This window comes from Caenorhabditis briggsae (genome assembly GCF_000004555.2).
Source record: "Caenorhabditis briggsae complete genome, chrV, whole genome shotgun sequence".
Classification (NCBI taxonomy): domain Eukaryota; kingdom Metazoa; phylum Nematoda; class Chromadorea; order Rhabditida; family Rhabditidae; genus Caenorhabditis; species Caenorhabditis briggsae.
The window spans coordinates 1,504,791-1,520,794 of record NC_013488.2 but is presented as its reverse complement, the minus strand read 5'-3'; the positions used below and the strand labels follow the sequence as shown (position 1 = coordinate 1,520,794).

The following is a 16,004-nucleotide window of genomic DNA, read 5'->3' as shown; positions in this document are numbered from 1 at the left end:
AATTAGAACTGCAAATGTTGGATAATAATATCATTCTGGTCCTAATATTTTTTGCAACATTTCCAAAATCCAAACGTCACAACATCAATTTCGTATTTACAGCAAAAAACTATTCCAAATCAGAATCAAATATGTTGTTCCACACCATTGAACCAGAGCACTACATATATTTCTTGGACACAAGATTTCTGCAAAAATGCTTTCGAAAAGTTCCAGAACTTATCACAAACTACAAACTACACTAAATTTGTTTTCAAAATCAAATAATCATTTATCAAACCATTTCAACATGTAGGTATCAGATACAAGTTTTCGAATAGGAAAATTTGGTATGAATCCGTGGATCATTATTCCAATATATTGCATTTCCGAGGCATTCTTCTGGACGATGTGGTAGACGGAGAGAAGTTCGTTGAGACGGGATGGAGCATTGTTTTGGTAGGTCAATTGACAATATTTGAAAAGAGCGGACACGTAAAATCTTTGACGAGCAGCAAGAATGGATTTGGCTTTATCGGAATGAGCATCAGCTGGAAAACAAACGTGATAATGCTCTAATAGACCCTCCTAACTTTGAGCCAAATTATCTCGGTTCCTGTGAAGGGTATCAAAAAACAGTCCACTGATAAAACGTTTATCATAACATCAAAAATGATTTGACAATCGACTACTTCTTGATATCTTTTACAGGGAGTGATTTACATAGTCTCAAAGATTGGAGTGATCACTATATCTAAAATTCCTTACCGGAATTACAAAAGAATATGATATTGAGCAAAACGAATTCCTCATCAGTCACTTTCAACTCCATCAATCTTGCTACAACTTGACAGCATATTCGGTTGAGTAGCTCCGCTGATGCATTGAATTTAGTAACCAGAATATCCGGAAAAATATCATGGCCACTGGGTGTCACCATTTTCTCTCTGTGCTCTTTACAAGCTCGAACTGCACCGCAGAGAATGTTAGATTTGAATGTGTTAAATTGAAATATAAGTTTCTGGAATAAAAAAAAATGAAAATATGGTTTGAGAGAACAAAAACCTTATCTCTGGACTCCAGCTGTTCTTGAAGTCGAAACTTCGAAAGTGGTTTATCACACTTAAAATAGCCGTGAATGACCATTCCACAGGAGTTATCATCGATCTCTAAATACTTATGATTTAATGGGTATTAAAGTGATAAGAAATAGAGTGGCTTAACTTTCTCAACAGGATTTTTCTAGGCCCCCGTACTTGATAGACCTAGATTTTTCATTTTGGTTTTTCTAAGCCACCTTGGTAAACAGTGTGTGACTTCACAGGTAAAATGCGAACGGATCCGTTTCGGTGTAGACTAGGTTTTCTATCCGTAACGGGTCCGTTACGGGCAGTTTCGCGAATCTGAGTTCGCGAACGGATCCGTTTTTTCAACATTCGCAATCGGACAGGATACGGAGTTCGCGAACGGACCGGATACGGATGCAGCTGGAGGTCGAGAGATAGCTCCCATGCCCAGTCGCGAACGGATCCGTTCCGGATGGCCGAGTTGTGAGGGACTAGCTTTCTCTTAACTCTTCCATCATATTTTTGCATCTTTTTTTTGTATTTTTAATCTATTTTTGCCGTTTTTTCCAACTTTTCTCGGCAATTGAGTCGATTTCTGTCTATCAAAATTTTCGAAAGGCGATTCTACGATGAAAAAAGGTTTGTAACACAAAAGTAATTCTTCGAAACATAGGGTTTCTTATAGGTATCACTTAACCTCTCCGTGAGCAAAAGGAACAAAAAATATTGATTTGATGCTCACTTTTGCAGAAAGCAAGTTGCTAGCTTAAGGTAAGTGCAAACCACATTAGTTTTCGAAATAGTGACTTTTCAAATTTTCAGCGATGGACATCTACTAAACATCTACCGACCAAAACGTTGGAAATTGGACAATTTTCAAAACCCGGAAAACAAAAAATGTAACTAGTAAAAAAATGTAAAAGTAAACAGTATGCTGCATTTTCGGAAAATTTCCCTTTTTTTTCAGATTGCTCTTGTTCCGGCTGATCGTTCAACAAAAAAAGGATTTTCATAGTTTCTCGAACTTTGTTGTACGTTTGATTGTTGTTTCTTATATGTTTTCTTAATAAAATTTCGAATACTAAGTCTACAACTATCATGAAAACTCAGCAAAAATTAAGAGAAACTGAAAAAAGGAGTGGCGGGGGTTTTCAAAGAATGAGTCGGAAACGGATCCGTTACGGATTCGCGTACGGTCCGTATACGATTCCTATTTCATCCGCGAGCGAATGGCGGAGAATCCGTAACGGATTGTTCGCGAATCACCTGTGTTCTAATTTTCACTTACCGGTAACGGCTATTTTGGTAATTTTACCGGTAATTTACCGGTAACCTACCGGTAAATTTGAAAACTACCGAAAATTTACCGGTAATTTACCGGTAATCTACCGGTAAATTTGAAAACTACCGAAAATTTACCGGTATTTTACCGGTAAAATACCGGTAAATTACCGGTAAAATTTTTATTTTCCTCGAGGACTACACGAATGTTTTTTCCTGCTGTTTCACTAGTTTTTTGACAGTTTTGCAACAGTTCCGAAATGGTCAGTTCTAAAACGTCGCGGTTCTGAAACATCGGAGTTCTAAAATGTCGTAGTTTTAAAACGTTGCAGTTCTAAAATGTCGCAGTTCTGAAACGTCGCGGTTCAAAAATTTCGCGGTTCTGAAACGTCGCAGTTCTAAAATGTCGTAGTTTTAAAACGTCGCAGTTATAAAATGTCGCAGTTCTGAAACGTCGCGGTTCTAAAATGTCGTAGTTCTGAAACTTCGCAGTTCTAAAATGTCGTTGTTCTAAAATGTCGCAGTTCTGAAACGTCGCGGTTCTTAAATGTCTCGGTCCTGAAACGTCGCAGTTCTAAAATGTCGCGGTACTAAACTGTCGCAGTCCTAGAATGTCGCGGTGCTTGAATGTCGCGGTTTTAAAACGTCGCGGTTCTAAATCGTCGCGGTTGCAAATTTAAAAAAAAAACAGAAAGTTTTCCTAGAAATTACAGGTAGTTTTCGGTAAATTTACAGGTAAATTACCGGTAACTTTACCGGTGAAATACCGGTAATGTACCGGTAAAAATTTACCGGTATTTTACCGGTAAATTACTGGTAAGTTACCGGTGAAATTAAATTTACCGAAACCGTACCGATAGCACACACTGATGGTAAATGACCTAATAAAGACCTGGTATTCACCCGTTGTGTTTTCTAGACCATTAACTATGTGGTGGCTTAACTTTTGGAAGTTGAGTTTTCTAGGCCACCATAAGAAACTTCCTAAATATGACTTGTTATTCATCTTGTGTGTTTCCTAGGTCAGAAACACACCAGGTGCATGTTAGACCATTTCTGGATCAAATCTAGAAATTAATGTTAGGAAAGTTAGGCCAGCATGTTAAATGACCTAGAAAACATAGGTTTCAACATGATGGCCTAGGAAACTCAACTTGAAAAAGTTAGGCCATGATGTTGAATGACCAAGAAGTGGCCTGATATTTACCCATTGTGTTTTCCAGACCATTGGCATAACTTTTGCAAGTTGAGTTTTCTTGGCTAGCATGGTAAATGGCCTAGAAATGATCTGATATTCACTTGGTGTGTTTTCTAGGCTTCTCTAACATGCTGGCCTAACTTTTGCAAGTCGAGTTTTCTAGGACATCGTAGTTGATGATGCAGAAATGGTCTAACATGCACCTGGTGTGTTTCTGACCTAGAAAACAAACCAGATGCATATGCCATTTCTAGGGCATGTTACCATTGTCGAGCAATTTCTCGAAGAATTGAAAACTATTCGAAAAGTTTTTGAAAATTAGTTCGAACGAATTTTCGAATTTTTTCGAACTTATGGAAATTAGTTGAAAATCATGTATTTTGAAAAAAAAAACTCACCTCAACATCCATTTTCACTGGTTTCACTCCATCTAGAATATCTTCAAGGCTTGGATTCTGAGTTGTATAAAAATTCATATAAGTTTCCATTCTTTGATCATCCCGAATCTTCAGAAACCCAAAAAGTCTGACCAATTCATCATCTTCCCTATTCTTCAGCTCCAAAACGGTACAATTGGTTGGTGGAAGTTTCATTCCGACTTCTACGCATCTTTTGAACCGACAAGATTTACATTTCAACGGTTTCGGCTCTGTTATATAGCAGATTTTAATTTTCTTGCATTTGTAGGTCAACTTCTCAATTACCATTCGCCGAAAGAACATCTTGCAGGGTCCACATGCCACTGCCTGTAAAAATAAACCTATACATGCACTTTGAGCTCAATTATCTCGATTCATTTGCAAGATATAAAGAATGTGTCAACTGATGGATTACTTATCATAATATCATCAAAATTTTATCAGTTACCAGTTTTTTGATATCTCTCAAAAAGAACAGGCTCCAAGTTCGGAGTGTCCTTCTATTACAGGTTTCACTCACACCATAGTATCTGACAAATGCTGGTCTTCCACAAATTGTGCATATCTTTTCAAAATCTGAAGAGTCATTGGACGTAGAGGGAGAAGGAGTCGCCATACTAAAGATGAAAGATCGAATTTTCGAAAAAAAAAGAGAGAAAATATTGACACTGTTATCAATCTTGTGATATTACTCAAGATTTGAACATTGGTCGATTTGTATTTTCAAAAAATCTAACTTATTCCAAGAGGATAATAAACGAACCTGTTCTGATGTAGTCCTCCGATACGAGACCACAAAACACAGAGACACTTATTAGAGGGCAAGAGATGTACAGATAGAGGAGTCCCCCCGGGAATGGATAGACGATATCTGTACCCTTATCAAATGTCAAGAAAAATATATATCAGACGACGCTGTAGGTGTTTCTTCGCGAAGATTCTAGTTCCGCGTGCGGGGGGGGGGGGGGGGAAAGGTTCAAGATTTCGGGAAACGGGTGGTTCTTGAATAACAACTAATTCATGTGTTTGACTATGAAAAATATCGCACAAACTAGACGAAAAGATAGTTAGAGGTTTGAAAACCGTAAAACCTGTATTAGAAGGGCCTCCGTAATAGAAGGGCCCTCCGAGAGGGACTTGGAAAAATAGAAGGGCCCTCCGAGAGGGGCTCGGAAAAATAGAAGGGCCCCCCTACAGGGTACCGTGTTTTTCCAGCTATTATCATTGTTGTGTTGTTCAATAATATCAACTTGTTTCTATCAGTGATTTGCTTTATCGGTATGAAATATTAATTCAAAACCTCTATATAATTTCAAAAATCTAAATTTCAGGGTCTTCTTTGATACCAAAATGTTCTTTGGTCACAGTTCCATATGCTTTTCTGCAATTAATCGACTATTTTTGAATGCGGAGAGATCGATAATGTCTCGAGACTGGATTGTTAAAATTTTGGATTCAAGCCGGTTGAGCCGACAGAATGCAACACTAACTAGTCTGGACCAATTGATCAATGTGTTGGCGCCAATTGGAATCGGAGTAGGTCGAAATGACCCTACAAGGTGATCTGTATCATTACAGGCTCTCATCTCCTTCTTTGGTATCTCCAATGTGTTATGGATTTTTTTTTGCTATCTTTTTTGCTTTCACTCAAATCAGTTTTTATCTATTTCACATATCAATCTAACGCGTCTCTGCAGTACAAGAGACAACTTTCATGGACCATGGATTTTGAAAGTTCAAAACCTTCATCGTCCTCCGTCGGAGTTCCAAAACACGGTGTTCTGAAAACTTTTTATAGCCAGAAAACATTTTTGGCTTCTCTCGGAATGTCATTACTTTACAAAACAGTGATGGGTTTTGATAATTTAGCTGTTGGCTACGCTAAAAGCTCATCTGACTTATCAATTTTTACAATCGGACTATTACGATCATTTGGATCTTTGGTAGGAATGATTGGGGCACTATCCTATACAATTATGGGGAATATGGATAGGTTTAGTATAAGCTGGCATAGTGGGAATGATAGTTCAGCTCTTCGTTGGTAAGCAGTATCCACAATCTGGATCCCGGGATCACCATTCTTCGAACACGAACCTCAAGGGTTCAGTGTTCTAATTTTCTTAATTGCTATAGCTGCAGCAAGACATGGTATGATTTCTCACAATTACTTCATTTTATATATCCCACTTCAGGTCTCTGGTGTTTGGATCTCACCATCACGCATTCAATGCAACTGTTCCTGAAGCTGACAGAAATACTGTTTTCGGGTCTCATATGTCTCTTTGTCAAGCGTTTTCCATGCCCAAAGAACTGCTAGTAATCGTTTTCTCCGAGCCATCACAGTTTTACCTGTACATATTATCTTCGTATCTCTGCGTAACAGCTGGCCAGATCTTGTTTTGTATTTATGTGAGAAAAACTAATAATTAATGATATTACGACTCAAGCAACCTACATACATTCGTTCTGACCTTTTTCAAAAATCAGTTTCAAATTTTAACAACAGAAAGGAACATTACGTATGTTTTATGCTAATGTTCCGAAAAAAGTTGCATACGTGCAGGTTTGTAGTAATGATGACCACATTGGTCACAACTAACTTTTGATCGAAGAACCAATGACACGGCAGATGAAACAATGAAACAAGTAGGGATTTTTAATTTAAGTTTACACAGAAATCAACCGAAGAATCCCATATTAGAGGCACCGGGAACATTACTTTGACCGATATACACTTTCGCCTATGTTTCTAGGCCACTGCCTCCTTTTGCTTCAAGTAGGCAAATAGAACAAGCAACATTCGTGGCCTTGTGGCCTAATGGATAAGGCGTCTGACTTCTAATCAGAAGATTGCAGGTTCGAGCCCTGCCTGGGTCAAATCTTTTTTAAAATTTTTTGCTACTTGCCCATGTCAAGAAGAACGCCTGCCACCACCCTCATGTCATCAGGGTTCGATTCCTGAAGTCAAAGGTCTTAAAAAAAATTTTCCTGGGAGAAGCATTCAAACACTCTTCGATTTCTTGTTTGCAGATGAAAAATGTTGGCCTTAGAAAATTCTCCATGAACAATCTAGAGAATGAAAAACCCAAACATCGCCCATATTAATCAGCAGGTGACATTCATCCACTTAGCCCGTGGCAATAAGAGCAATTTTGTCCTCACCTTTCTTTTTTCGATAATTCGTTTTTTTTTCAACAAACAAATGACCGATTATTGCGTTGCCAGCTCTCAATACTTGGGTGACCCGGAAGTCTATAAGTTAGTGTTTCATATACTGACATGTATCGAGATTCCAATTCATATCTATGGAGCATGGTGTATAATATTCAAGACTTCTGCCCTTATGCGATCAGTGAAGTACTTATTGCTCTGGTCGCATTTTCTCAGCGCTCAGCTTGATTTATTGTTTAGTTTCATTTCAATTCCCTATATGTTGTTACTGAGTTTTTCTGGATATGCTTTAGGAATTTTTGACCAACCACGGTGGGAGGTGTACATCTGTTTGATAGTCACGGCGTGTAAGTCTTCAAAGGTTTCAGGGGAAAACCTCTGTTGATCATCATATTTCAGTTGTGGTAACTTCAATTCTTGGAATATACGAAAATCGGTTCTTTGTGTTATACGGATATAGGGAGAACCCCTCGTGGTGTCGTATCAGAAAACCATTTATTGCTTTTAATTATTTTCTCGCGGTCATATTCATTGCGCCGATGTATTTTCTTGATCCGGACCAGGAAATTGGTTTCCAAAATCTAGCAACAGTTATTTTCTTTGTGAAATTTGTAAACGTTCATTTAAATGTTTACAGGTTTTACCATGTAGTCCTGAGTCTGCTATTGGAGACCGTCGAATATACGTGGCATTCACGGATTCTCTATTGCCGTACATTGGTCTATCATTGGAAGCATTATTATTGGCATGTGAAATAGTTGTATTCCTGGTGATAACAATTTCGAAATTAAAAAGTCGAGATGGTCAAAACTGCAGCCAACTATCAGTAAAAACAAAAAAACTCCAGAAAAATTTTATAAAAGCTCTATTTGCCAAGGTTTGCCAATGATCCATGTTCGATTATTTTTGAGAAATTTTCAGTCTTCCATACCGATAACTTTCCTCTTAACACCAGTTCTGTATGTTCTCGTTACCATGCAATTGACCTATCGCAATCAAAACTTATCAAATGTTTGTGTTATGCTAGCATCGTCTCATGGCTTATTTTCCACTATTGTAATGGTTCTCGTTCATCAGCCGTATAGGGAGGCCACATGGAATAACTTATATTTTTGTTTTCGTTGTAAACGGCGAAACTTGAAGACAACAAGCGGACGTCAGTCAGATGGAATAATAAAAGTTTAAGATGAGGTTAATGAATCAACCTGAAAGAATCCAATATCCTTAAAATTCCGGACCAATTCTCGATGACAACAGTTCAGAGGCAACCTTTGAACCTTTGCCTCTGTCTCTAAGTCACCGTCTCTTGATGGTTCAAGTTGGCAAAAGAACAATCAGCACTGGCCTAATGGATAAAGCGTCTGACTTCTAATCAGAAGATTGCAGGTTCAAGCCTTGCCTGGGTCAAATTTTTAAAAAGATCAAACCAAGAACAAAACGTGCACCTCTGACAGGTGCATGATGTCTGCTCTCATAATTTTCTTCCCTAGCAATAACGATTTTTTCCCTAATAAACTTTTGATTAGATGCATTTTGATAGTCAGGTGAAAACCATGATCACAACCTCCCATTTCCCCGAAATTCAGCACTCATTGACTTATAATTATGAGTAACTTATGCTCTGTCAACGCTCAACTTTTAGCTGACCCAGATAAATTTAAAATCGCGTGCCATATAATGACAATTATCGCTATCCCTATCCACTTTTATGGAACTTGGTGTATTTTGTTCAAAACTTCAAACACTATGAAATCAGTCAAAAAATTATTACTCTGGTCCCATTGCCTTGGTGCTCTATTGGACTTGAGTTTGAGCTTTGTGTCAATCCCTTATTTCTTGTTTCCAACATTCTCTGGGTACGCATTAGGTCAAATGAATATGCCAATGTTACAAATTTATATTGAAATGTCACTAGCGGCATGTGAGTAGCACCTCTAATAGAAACCCACCGTATGCCTGCATTTTGAGCTCAATTGTCTTGGTTCTTGTGAGAGATATTTTAAAAAAGTGCAAACTGATAGATTAATTATCATGATATCACCAACATTTTATCAGTTAATAGATTTTTAATATCTCACTCAGGAACCGAGATAATTGAGCTCAAAGTGCACGTATAGGTGCTTTGTATTATAGCTAATACAGTAAAACGGTTACAAATTTTCCGCAAAAAATGTTTCCAGTGCTCTGCACATCAATCCTGAGTATTTATGAAAACCGATACTACATTCTATTCGCCCAAAACGAGAATCATTGGTGGAACAAAACTCGAGACTATTTCTTAAGCTTGAACTATTTAATAGCAGTGACTTTTATTGCACCCAACTATTTGTTCTGTCCGGACCAGATTTCAGCATTTGAGATAATTAAAACAGTAAGACATAATAGCAAAACCCAATAAACTTTTTTCGTTCTAGAAACTTCCATGCACTCCAGAACATTCCATCGATGACAGAAGAATATTTGTGGGAGCCATTGATTTGAACTTCACATTCTTCAGTCTTACAATTGAAGCGATATTGTTGTTCATAGAAATAGCGACTTTTTTCTTCATAGTTTTCTTCAAACTCGTACATCGGAACAAGAGAAAAATGTCATTGATGTCTAATAGAACCCATGGGTTACAAACGAAATTTGTGATAGCTCTGTGTTTGCAGGTAAATTTATTATCTTGTATTTTTTTTGTCTTCAATAATCTCGGCTACTGTAATTGATATGTATAGAAACTCTCATACAGGTTGTGATTCTTGTTACGTTTGAACGAATTTTCGAAAAACTTTGGAACAAACTGAAATTAGTTCGAATGCTCTAAAACTACAGTAACCTTTCCAATTTTCAGTCTACCGTACCCTTACTACTCATCGCTGTCCCCATCACATACGTTCTTGCAACACTCCGCCTCACCTATCATAATCAACTTCTTACAAATTTATGCGTCCTTATTGGATCCTCCCATGGAATCGTTGCCACTATTGTTATGGTTCTGATTCACAAGCCCTACAGAGATGCCACTGTTTACTTATGTTGCTGTTCGAAAAGAAATGCAAATTTTGATTCTAAAAATTTTACTGTCAACTTTACAAATCGTATGATAAAGTATTGAAACGCTAATTTCATAATCTTTTTTTATCTCATTCATTTTTCTCCTACTTGTTCTCTGATTAGATCAGAAATCCACAACTAACCAAAGTCCTCAAATCTACCTGGTTAATAATGATGCAGGTGTTTGTTTTTTTTTCTCCGGCAAATTCACCATTTTCACCTTTTTTCTCACTAAACGATGGAAGACTGCATACCCCAATCTGGTGAAATTTCTGATCCTGAAATCTACACCTTTATTTTTCACATCCTCACAATTTTTATGACACCAATTCATGTCTATGGAACATACTGTATTTTCTTCAAGACTCCTTCTCAAATGACTTCTGTAAAATGGCTAATGTTGAACTGCCATTTTTGGAATGTTCTATTAGACTTGAGTATTTGTTTTCTATCAATCCCATATATTTTCCATCCGACCTTTTCGGGAATCGCACTTGGCGTTATTGACTTTCCAGAACTCGAAGTATACCTAGTGATAACATTGATCGGTCGTGAGTTTTCTGTAAAAATTTTGGGCTGTCAAACATCCTAATTTTCCAGTGGTTACAATTTCGATTTGGAGTATCCATGAAAATCGTTACCATGTATTGTTCGGTGCGGATAATAACCCCATATGGTGTTTGATGAGAAAACCGATGATGCTAGTGAATTATTTTGCAGCTATAACATATTTCATACCACCATACTTTGTGCTCCCTGATCAAAATCAGGAATTTGTAAAAATCCAAGAAGTTAGCACTAGTTATAGAGTCTAATTCCAAAATAAACACTTTCAGATTCTTCCTTGCAACCTTCAGCAAGCCTACGCTAGTCGAAAAGTGTTTATATTGTCTGCTGGCAAAGATTTCCCTCTATACTGTTGCTTTGTTTTTTATGTCCTTGCTGTCGGTCAATCAATTCCATTATTCTTTATAATCATTATCAAATTGATTAGAAAAAGTCGCAAGAAGGAATCCACGGCATCTCTAAAGACCTTGAAAATGAGAAAGAAACTAGTGATAGCTCTTATCATACAAGTAGATCAAAACTTCCAGTTTGTCGTCGGATAAGACAAAAAAATTTCAGACTATCAGTCCATGCTTACTGATAAGTATCCCTGTGGAATACCTGGCTCTGGCAACATATCTAAATTATTACAACACTTCTTTGAATCGTTTTTCAATGATTTTATTTGGTCTCCATGGGGTTTGCTCTACGTTGACCATGATTTTTGTGCATCAGCCTTATCGAGAAGCCACTGTTGATAATTTTTATTGGTTGATGATGTGTAGGCAGAACTCTAAAAAAATCAGTGTGGCTCCAACGACTATGCATTCTTGAGATGGTCAAAAAGGCGATTTTCTGAAACTTTGTTGATTGATCATCTAATAAACCCTTATGAAACCTACATGATTAACAAAACCTAACAAAACCGCAGGTGATTTTCTCCTAGTTTTCTTTTCAATCTCACATTATTAAATTTATTCCTAATAGGCCATTTCCTATTACATGGAAGATTGCATCCCTAGCTCCAACGATCTTGCTGATCCCAAAATCTATACACTCATCTTCCACATCATAACATGTCTAGAAATGCCTATTCACGCCTACGGAGCATACTGTATTCTATACAAAACGCCACTTCAGATGGCTTCCGTCAAATGGATAATGCTCTATTGTCATGTTCTGAATGCCCTGCTAGATTTGAGCATCAGTCTATCCGTCCCTTATATCTTTCATCCAACGTATTCCGGACTTGCACTTGGTATTATCAACTTTCCAGAACTCCAAGTTTATATAGTAACTTCTTTGTTTGGGTGTAAGTCAGGTCTTTGAAAGTTGAATGAGCAGTGGTTACTGTACTTTCAGTGGTTACTGTATCGATATGGTGTATATATGAAAATCGTTATTACATTCTTTACGGAGAAAATGAGAATCCATTTTGGTGTAATGCACGAAAACCTGTAATGGTAATCAACCACATGTCAACATTGCTTTATTTTGTTCCCGCGTTTTTCGAGTTGCCCAATCAAGATAAAGCCTTCGTGGATTTGAAAAAGGTAAACATAATGCGGCACATAATTACCAAGACCTGAATTTGTACTAGCATAAAAATTGAATAAAACGTTGAACTGGGCTCAAATTTGGAGCACAAAAATTCAAATGATTCATCAGCAAACTGGCGAAGTGTCCAATCGTTTGGTCAGCTATGAGCTGAGTACTCGTTCGTCAAAGTTGCTTTATCTCAAGCGCATCGGCATGCAAGAATCTTTGGACAATCATAACCGGACTTGAGAAATCGCTCTGAAAATTTGGTTAGCCTTGAATCAAACCTCAAATAATATTTCTACCAATTTCCGTGCTTCCCAGTTACTTATGTCTAGATATACCTGGTTTTATCAGTCGGGGTAATTGTGCTCCAGTTTCAGATCCTTCCATGCAACATCCAGCAATTCTACGATGATCGAAAAGTTTTTATTCTCACCTTGGATTCAGCTACTCCGTTGTATTGTGTATTTTTCTTTAATTTGTTCGCCGTAGGACAGTGCCTAATTTTCTTCATCACCACTCTCACCAAATTAATCAGACAGAGCCGTAATAAGGCGTTGGCTGCTTCTCAGCGGACATTAAAAATGAGAAGGAAGCTAGTGATGGCCATAGTGATACAAGTAGGTTAACCCAATTTTTATCCCAAGTATTTCAAATTTTCAAAATTCCAGACACTCTGCCCCTGCATTCTCATAAGCATACCTATGGAGTACCTAATCACATCTACCTACTTGAACCACTACGATCAATCTTTGAACAGATTAGTCATGATTTTCTTCGCGCTTCATGGAATTTTCGCCACGTTAACTATGGTTTTCATACATCAACCGTATCGAGAGGCAACGTTTGAAAGCGTATATTGGCTTTTCAGATGGACAAGGAAAGCCAGAAAAGCCGATGATTCACAAAAAGTCAGTGCTGTAGTTGTGACAATGTAATGTTGATATACAAAAATAAATGAGTTGAGCTTCTTGAAAATCTGTTGTTTTCTTGTGCCCACAAATCCCGGACTGATAAAAACTTGTATATCTTTAGACACAGGTATCTTGGAAGCACGAAAATTGGTAGAAATGTAGTTTTACGTTTGATTCAAAGCTTCTGAATTTTTTGTAATTACAAAAATGATTATTGGCGGTTCCTTATCCTTATGGATAGCCAAAACCATGTAATCAACTAACTGTAACTCCTGATTAGAATAGGAGAGCTTATGAATGGTGTAGCGATTTTATGATAATGTACTTAACACTTACTAACAATTACTTTATTGTACTCCTTCCTCTTGGAAAGGCATTATATCAACATCAAGTACCAAATGTTAAACAAGAGAAAATGATAAAAGAAAGAGCCCCGACACTAACTGGCAGCACTCTTTTATAGAAGCGCTTATCAGTTAGATCGGAAAAGTTGAGGCGGAGACTTGCGCCTTGACATTTTCAAAGCGATTCCTAAAGTCTAGGTAATGATATGGTTGTCCAAAGATTTTTATGAGAGGAAGCAACTTTGACAAGCGACAACTAGGCGAAAAATTTATCAAACAACTCAAAACTTGACGAGGTTACTGATGAATTTTCTAAATGTTCGCACTCCAAATTTGATCCTAGTACAACGCTTTATTCAAATCTTACGCTAGTACAAACGCGATACCCTGTAGTTCCCGATACTTTGACGGAAACACATGCTATAATTCTTTTCAGACTTAGACTCTTGGAAAAATAAAACTAAACCATGTGTCTAAATTCTTCTTAGAAGGCCAACCTCCAAAAACGTAATATGCATCCTACCGGAAATTATCAAAATCAGAACAAAAAGTAGCTTGTTATATACACCCCACTTCATTCGCCCATTAAGAATGTCTACCGATCACAGTCTCGTTTCAAACATCGTGGCTCGAGTTGGATTTTGTTCAACAATGATTTTCTGCACAATCCAGATTCTTTTGACATGCTTTGTAAAGCAAAGTGTATTTGGCAGTTATAAATTTCTGATTACAATGTTCGCGGCATTCGGTATGATTTTTGCTGTGGTTGAGGTGGTGGTTTATCCGGTGAGTTGTCTTTGTCTGGTGGTGGAGAATTAGAGGATTTCTTAAATTTGAAAAACTCAGAACGTGCACATGCTCAATACTGGCGCTCTGTACTTTACCTTATCGAGACCACTAAACGTAAGTCTTGATGTTTCCAAGGTCCTTCTAGCTGTCTACACTTGGTTCTACGCTTTTACGATTTCCCTTTTAGCAGTTTTATTCATCTACCGCTACTTGGCAGTTTTCAAGTAAGCCAGGCTAGTCGAAGACTCTTAGGAATTTCTTGAAAATTTCAGCCAGAAACATCTGAAATTCTTTCGTGGCTTCTCAATGTTCATTTGGTTCTCCTATTGTTCATTTTTCGGTTTCCAATACTCCATCGGTACCTACACCTTCATGACGTTTGACGACATCTCTTTTGCCTATTTTCATGATGAGGTTCCACTTCGATACAACATGACCTTGGCTGAAATTCCAGCAATGGGAATTGTGGCCTACGATCCGGTAGATGGTTCGATTAGATGGTGGAATGTGATGTGTCTTCTGAACATCTTCACAATTATGGCAATACAGTATACCATTATGATTTGTTGCGGGCTGAAAATGCACTGGAAAATGGAAGACAAGATAAAGTACTACTCACCGGCGCTTCGACGGCATCATCAGCAGTTTTTCAAAACGTTGGTTATCCAGGTACAATTTTTTTTTTCAATTACTGTAAGCACAATGTCCAACAAGCCTTCAACTTTATACCTATACCGTAAAACCTATAAAAGAAGAGCCCATTTGAGCCAATTTATCTCGGTTCATGTCAAAAATATCAAAAAGTTGTCAACTGATACATTTTTTATCATAATATCAGAAGTTTTTTATCAGTTGCCCTATTTTTGATATCTTGTATAGGAACCTAGATAATTGAGCTCGAAGTTTATAGTGACTTTTACCATAAACCATGTCATAGAAAGGCTCCATAACCCGCAACTTTGACTTATCGCAGTTCCTGTCACAGATACTAAAAATGTGTTAACCAATAAATTGTTTATCATGATATCAGTATTATTTTATCATTTGAAACATTTTTGATATCTTGCATAGGAGCCAAGCAAATTTAGTTCAAACTTGGCCGTGTCGATACCAGTTCTATCCCAGGTTTTACGGTATATCTCGTTTTGTATGAAAATATTAAACTTTTGTATGAAAATATTAAAGTTGAACTACAAAAATGTTTATCATAATGTCAGAAATGTTTTAGTGACTTGAAGTGACTCATTTTTCAGATATCCGCCCCCACAATGACCCTTTTCGCACCTTTGGTTTTCATAGTCTGCCTTCCAATGTTCAAAATGGAAATCGACATGTCAGTTGGCGTACTCATTTGCAGTTTTACAATGTATCCAGCTATTGATGCTCTCATTGTGATGTATGTAGTGTCAGATTATCGTAAAATTGCATTGAGTGAGTATTGTATGATTTTGAACTTCAAAAGTTGGTTTTCAAATTTCAGAACTTTTGAAATCGGTCACGAAAAAGATACGAACGCCATTTAAAGCACCGAAAAGTGGTCCGAAATCTATTGCAAAACGTCCAGAACCGATGAGCACATCAACACAAGTTGCCAATGAGTGAATTAAATGTTTTGTATTTTTGCCTCCCTTTTTGAATCAAAGAATAAATCAAAGTATCAAAAAGTGACCGCATTGGAGATCATGTACATTATGTAGACAAAATGTGTTAGGTGG

At 37.3% G+C, this 16,004-nt stretch overlaps 7 protein-coding genes and 1 non-coding gene across 8 annotated transcripts; 7 read left to right on the top strand and 1 right to left on the bottom strand.

The window, feature by feature from the left end:
* Window positions 1-267: 267 nt before the first annotated feature.
* Cbr-nhr-171 lies at window positions 268-4,560 on the bottom strand (the record flags this gene model as incomplete). The annotated part of the gene is made up of 6 exons (XM_045236637.1): window positions 268-530; window positions 748-1,000; window positions 1,045-1,148; window positions 3,790-3,805; window positions 3,924-4,271; window positions 4,465-4,560. 6 exons carry the CDS (start codon window positions 4,558-4,560, stop codon window positions 268-270), a joined length of 1,080 nt encoding a protein of 359 aa, XP_045091666.1.
* A 734-nt stretch (window positions 4,561-5,294) lies between these two features.
* Window positions 5,295-6,187, top strand: CBG00805 (the record flags this gene model as incomplete). The annotated part of the gene is made up of 2 exons (XM_002635364.1): window positions 5,295-5,480; window positions 6,137-6,187. 2 exons carry the CDS (start codon window positions 5,295-5,297, stop codon window positions 6,185-6,187), a joined length of 237 nt encoding a protein of 78 aa, XP_002635410.1.
* Window positions 6,188-6,748: 561 nt separating this feature from the next.
* CBG28221 lies at window positions 6,749-6,821 on the top strand. Its single transcript has one exon. It is a non-coding gene (tRNA).
* A 325-nt stretch (window positions 6,822-7,146) lies between these two features.
* Window positions 7,147-8,300, top strand: Cbr-srh-229 (the record flags this gene model as incomplete). Its single annotated transcript, XM_002635363.1, has 4 exons — window positions 7,147-7,462; window positions 7,515-7,705; window positions 7,753-7,992; window positions 8,037-8,300. 4 exons carry the CDS (start codon window positions 7,147-7,149, stop codon window positions 8,298-8,300), a joined length of 1,011 nt encoding a protein of 336 aa, XP_002635409.1.
* Window positions 8,301-8,720: 420 nt separating this feature from the next.
* Window positions 8,721-10,215, top strand: CBG00803 (the record flags this gene model as incomplete). The annotated part of the gene is made up of 4 exons (XM_002635362.1): window positions 8,721-9,036; window positions 9,296-9,486; window positions 9,530-9,769; window positions 9,952-10,215. The coding sequence occupies 4 exons, from the start codon at window positions 8,721-8,723 to the stop codon at window positions 10,213-10,215; spliced, it is 1,011 nt and encodes a 336-aa protein (XP_002635408.1).
* Window positions 10,216-10,392: 177 nt separating this feature from the next.
* On the top strand, window positions 10,393-11,534 carry CBG25145 (the record flags this gene model as incomplete). The annotated part of the gene is made up of 4 exons (XM_002635361.1): window positions 10,393-10,705; window positions 10,755-10,945; window positions 10,991-11,230; window positions 11,280-11,534. 4 exons carry the CDS (start codon window positions 10,393-10,395, stop codon window positions 11,532-11,534), a joined length of 999 nt encoding a protein of 332 aa, XP_002635407.1.
* Window positions 11,535-11,702: 168 nt separating this feature from the next.
* On the top strand, window positions 11,703-13,180 carry CBG00802 (the record flags this gene model as incomplete). The annotated part of the gene is made up of 4 exons (XM_002635360.1): window positions 11,703-12,012; window positions 12,063-12,253; window positions 12,623-12,862; window positions 12,914-13,180. The coding sequence occupies 4 exons, from the start codon at window positions 11,703-11,705 to the stop codon at window positions 13,178-13,180; spliced, it is 1,008 nt and encodes a 335-aa protein (XP_002635406.1).
* A 911-nt stretch (window positions 13,181-14,091) lies between these two features.
* On the top strand, window positions 14,092-15,891 carry CBG00801 (the record flags this gene model as incomplete). Its single annotated transcript, XM_002635359.1, has 5 exons — window positions 14,092-14,286; window positions 14,347-14,513; window positions 14,562-14,958; window positions 15,543-15,720; window positions 15,770-15,891. 5 exons carry the CDS (start codon window positions 14,092-14,094, stop codon window positions 15,889-15,891), a joined length of 1,059 nt encoding a protein of 352 aa, XP_002635405.1.
* Window positions 15,892-16,004: the final 113 nt, after the last annotated feature.